General features: G+C 34.3%; 1 protein-coding gene across 1 annotated transcript; it reads right to left on the minus strand.

Annotated features, from left to right (window-relative positions):
• Positions 1-614: 614 nt before the first annotated feature.
• Positions 615-4954, minus strand: LOC141687012 (putative receptor-like protein kinase At5g18500). Its single transcript, XM_074492148.1, has 8 exons — positions 4607-4954; positions 3418-4094; positions 3205-3309; positions 2572-2694; positions 2325-2495; positions 2105-2234; positions 1547-1759; positions 615-1165 (listed from the first exon to the last, which is right to left on the minus strand). Exons 2-8 carry the CDS (start codon positions 4065-4067, stop codon positions 1076-1078), a joined length of 1482 nt encoding a protein of 493 aa, XP_074348249.1. The 5' UTR covers positions 4068-4094; positions 4607-4954; the 3' UTR covers positions 615-1075.
• Between the last annotated feature and the right edge of the window lie 336 nt (positions 4955-5290).

Raw genomic sequence — 5290 nt, forward strand, 5'->3', positions numbered from 1 at the left:
CTAAACATGTCAGGACAAAAAGAATTGGATATCCGGGTCCAGGACTGAAAACCCAAATATTTGGTGACAAATTTGTGAAAAACTTGGGTGCTTTTTGCTTGCACAGATGTACTATCTCCTTCAATTCTATACAGTATTTTTTATAGGTTTTCCATACTCAAGTGTAATTTTATAATATTTTTTTAAAATATTTTTTTTCTAATTAAAAGTTTTATATTTAAATTTTTATTAATTTTTTTTTTTTTACAAAAATTATTATGAAATAATATTTTATAGAAGTGTTGAAATACCTAACACTCTGAAATTGGGTTACCCTGGGTAGTGTTTAATGTACTTGAGTCATACTTGGTTCATACTTGTTGAATGTTCTGAATGAATTACAGTAGTAGTTCACTTGTTCTCAGTCATGAAATACTCTGAGTTTTCGCCCCCTGGTTCATGTACTTGCTTCTTAAGCATGACCTTTATGGAGCTCAGAAACTGGCAATCCCAGCTTCATTTTTTTTCTTTCTCATCTTCTGCTTTCTGCTTTATTCTGTATCATCGTATGCCTTCTAACTTGGAATTGTAGGGTTAAATGTATGTGTTTGAATTATCAAATTAGCATACACATATTGGTAAAAAGATGAAGGCAGGCTTTCTTTATAAGCAAATTACAAGTCCACATTATTTATGTTCTCGGCTAACAAAAGTAAAGAAAAAGAAAGGAGCTCCTATTTTCATACCAACAAAAGGCAGTGAATTCTTGATTCTCAAATGAACTGCTAAAACCTAATTAGATGCTAAAAATACCAACACCTGTACACACCACCAATTCCAGGGTATGCTATATATACTAAATAGAGTAATGTATGCACAAATAATTACACCAACCATTATCTATCAGCAGAAGAAGACACTGAGAAGAAGAGCTCTGGCTTAGTTTTAGAAAACACTCAACTTCCTATGCCAAACTGTTCTGTCAACTGATGCTGATCCGTTTTAACTAAAAAGGTCTCAAGTAATGTCAGGAATTACCCTTCCACATATGTAACTGCAGTTGATATTTCCATCCCTGTTTGCCGCCTCTGATCCATTATGACTCGTCTACCTTCTGCACGTCAGAATTTTCCCTCCCAGACTCTACCTCTAATGCACCAGCTCCATTTTTTTGACGTCGTCGACCCTAGAAATTCAAGGTGTGTGACTCATCCTACTTGTTCTTTATTACTAAAATGGCCACAGCTATAAAGATACTACTTCATCGCAGGCTTTTGTACTAAAAAAGCTTAGGAGAAATAGATAAATTTAACTATTTTATAACCAAAATTTTAAAGAATTTTCAGTGGTTGAATATTGTATAAATCTAAACATGAACACCATCGTTATCTCAGTCATAAAAATTTATTCAATTCCCTGACACTATTAAACCCATTATTATGTTGTCTTAGTGAATACCGTTGAATTCTTGATATAGTTTTATATTTTACTCGAGGATAACATGTTATTCACATATATTTATTCAATCAAGGTTGTGCTGTTTTTGTAAAAGAAATTTAAATCATACCTCTCGTGGTAATGGATATTCCTCTGATTCAAGCATACGAACAACTTCACCCATTGTTAGTCTCTTTTCAGAATCTGGTTCAACACACCTCAAAGCAGTCAACAGGGCTCGTTTAAGAGCCGTTCTAGATGGTTTAGTCTCCATAGATTGGTCGACAACTTCTTCTGACCGCCTACTCCCAACCATGACTTTTAGCCAGTCAACCATATTTACCTGCATGCAATCGAGGTTGCACCAGATAAATCACTGTGGTTTAAAGCTTAAATTCCTATAAATTATGTATCCTTCTATTTACAAACAGTGTAGGGCTACATTGTTTCTATAAAAGTGTTTGCTCTTTGCAAATTTTCAGCAGAAGTAAAAATGCATTTCTTTGGTTACTGTAAAAGGTGCTATCATGCTCAGCAAGTAATTTTGTAACCTCACCGTGTTTGATAAATAAGACCTGCTTACAATCTTTACCTCCATACATCAAAGCCTACACATTCCTGGACTATATGATGGACACTTTACTGGACTTAAAATATGATGGAGCTGCAAACTGAAAATAGTATATACCTCATCTGCTGGACGGCTATAATCCACTGGATCTCTTCCTGTGATTGCTTCTAAAAGCACAATCCCAAAACTATACACATCGCTCTTCTCATTTAGAAGGCCACTATTGGCATATTCTGGTGCTACATATCTGTACATGATGGCATGACTTAGGATGGTAAGAAATTGAAAATTGACAAGTGCAATTGAGGACAAAGGTAGCTAATTGAAATCTGTTTACCCGAATGTACCCATTACTCTGGTTGTGATGTGACTCTCACCAGCACCCAACAACTTGGCCAGACCAAAATCAGAAATTTTAGCATTGAATTCATCATCTAATAGTATATTGCTTGACTTGATGTCTCGATGCACTACTTTTGGTTCAATGGCCTCATGCAAGTATGCAAGCCTGCAGTAGGTGTATCAATTTAGAGTTCGACGCCAGCAACAGGTTAAAGCTCGGAAGAAAATATAGATGGACTTACGCCTTTGCGGTACCAAGAATAACTTTCATACGAGCCTCCCAGGTAAGGCATCCTTGTTGACGCATAGATCCATGAAGCCACTGTTCTAAATTGCCATTGTTAACATACTCATAGACCAACATCCTGGATCGGATCAGATCAGAAGTGATTAATTATTAAGATATTAGAAATTTATCTGCCTCTCATACAGAGTTTTAAAATCTTAAAGGCAATTCTTTTAAAAAAAAATCTCCACATACATTGGAAATTTTATTGAAACATAACCTGTTGAAAATATTTCACAGGGTATTAGTATATAAGTTTAGTTTAATTTATGGAATTAATCGGATAAGTAACTAAAGAAAATACATCATAAAAGGAAACAACAGAAACACACTAAAAGGACTCCCTTTCTCTGATTTTACATCTTATCCACCTCCTCCAAATTTGTTGCCTCATTAATTAAAGTAGTCTATTAAACCCTAAATCAAACACTTGGATTAGTCTCAAAATTCCCTAGCAAATTAAGCACACATGTTGCATTAAAATCCTCTAATAATTAGTCTAGGCATTCTTTCTTTCTTTGGCATATTTGTCATTTGCGTAAAAACACTCTGAATATGAAAATTGTCATACATTCATAGGATATGGTACCTTTGGGTCCCTTCAATGCAGTACCCCAGAAGTCTAACTAAGTTTTTATGCCGCACATGGCCAATAGCCTCAACTTCAATCTTAAATTCCTTTTCTGCTTGTCCTCTGCAGGACATAAGTTTGAACATAATATTGGCTTTAAGTTACAAAAAATTGATTGGTAATTATAGGATCATATGACATGTTAAAATGAATAAAGTTTGAGAAACTTACAGATTGTTAAATATCTTCTTTACAGCTACTAACGATCCATTAGGCAGGCGACCCTGATAAACAACTCCATATCCACCTTCACCAATAACATTTTCTTTTGAAAAACGATCTGTAGCTACTTCTAAATCCCTTAACGTAAACCAATGGCCCCATCCAAGCTGAGAGAACTCCGATAGACCAGATAGAGGGGAAGAAACATTCTTAGGATGTGAAGAAGGGTGATAGGAATTATTGTTATTCGCTTCTTCTCCTGATCCATGACCAATGTCCTTATCCTTATTCTTCAATTTGTTAAAAGATCCTGATCTACTGCTGTCATCAGCATTCTTCATCTGCTCATCTCTCAACTGCATCATAAGCTTATCCGAATCTTTGCCATTGTGCTTGTTCTCTGAGGAGGAAAATTCACCACCATATGCAACAAAATTGTTTGCTGAATTTTGATCCATTCTTATCTCCTTAAATTCAGTTGACACAATATGGTTGTGGCTAATGGGAAGTCTCTCAGCAGCCCTCTTAGACCTTTTCCTTGAAATACATAATGGAAGCACCAAGAGGACTATAGGAACTGCCACAAAAATCACAACTAGCGCCCACACCGGAAGATGAAAGATTGGCGTTTTCTTTGTTAAATCATTAATTAGACCCATGTCTTTCAACAATAATAATTCTGCAAACTAGATTTTAAAAAATATCAAAAAGCAGCTCTATTTATAAGAATGAGCTATGAGTTATATCTGTCTACTACCAAATTTCTGACAGTGCACATCCCGAATGTGTAATTTCTTCTAACATTCCCAAGATAGGCAAAAAAAGGGACACAGATTACGGAAAAAACATCACAATAACAAGAACAAATAGATGAATGTTAACTTCTTCCTACAGTTTAGCACAAAGGGAGAGAGAGATCCCTCAGATATGAAGATGCATACATATAAAGTGAAAGTCAAAAAGGCAAGATTAGCTGGAAAGACAATAAATAAATTATAAAGAAGGAACAATTTAAGGCAAAAATCAAAAGATGTAAGTCTCCAATTTCCAAATCACCACAGCAAACTAATTACAATATGTATCATCAATGATAAAACAAGCACATTAGTACATACATTACAACTAAACACACACACACCCCTACAATCATAATTATATATATGAAACTATGTATTCACCAAAGCATTGAAAATAATACCTGTATGTGATGGGTGTTGAGAAATCAGCGAATTCTTGAACCAAAGATCTCTTTCAGAAAAAACAATGCAGTTAAGGCATTCAAGCTTGGAAGAATCAACTCAACTTTTAAAATGATCAAGATTATAATAGCAAACAGCCCAAATGATCAAAATTTCTTTCTGGGTGTTTTAGTAAGCCCGAATGAGTAACTAAATCAATCAAGAACACACTAAAGTAGAGATCATATGCACTTAAAAAAGTTAAATTTTAATCACACTTTTAAAGTTGAATTATATTGCAAGGCACATAGAGGATGTAAGTAGCTGTCAGCTGTGTGATATATATAATAATATAGAGAAGCTATGGATGGATTTACCATTGGTGGGTGGCATGGATTTAGTAAGATAAAAGCATGAGAATTCCCAAGAAATTTAAAAATTTAAACTTTATCAGTTTCAAGAATTGACTCGTGATTAATGACATTAATTAAAATTTAGTAAAACAGTCTCCATTGTTCTGTAAAACCTTCAAAGCACCAAACTTGTGAATTCAATAATTTATGATTAGTCAAACTTAAAACACCATAATTGAGATTAATTACACAAGGAAAATTTTGAAGTAACCATGATAACAATAGGAGAGAATTTATACGTGTGATTTCTAGAATAATACTATACAGAGTGTAAGTTTAGTGGGATGGCTA

This window comes from Apium graveolens, chromosome 9, assembly GCF_009905375.1.
Source record: "Apium graveolens cultivar Ventura chromosome 9, ASM990537v1, whole genome shotgun sequence".
Classification (NCBI taxonomy): domain Eukaryota; kingdom Viridiplantae; phylum Streptophyta; class Magnoliopsida; order Apiales; family Apiaceae; genus Apium; species Apium graveolens.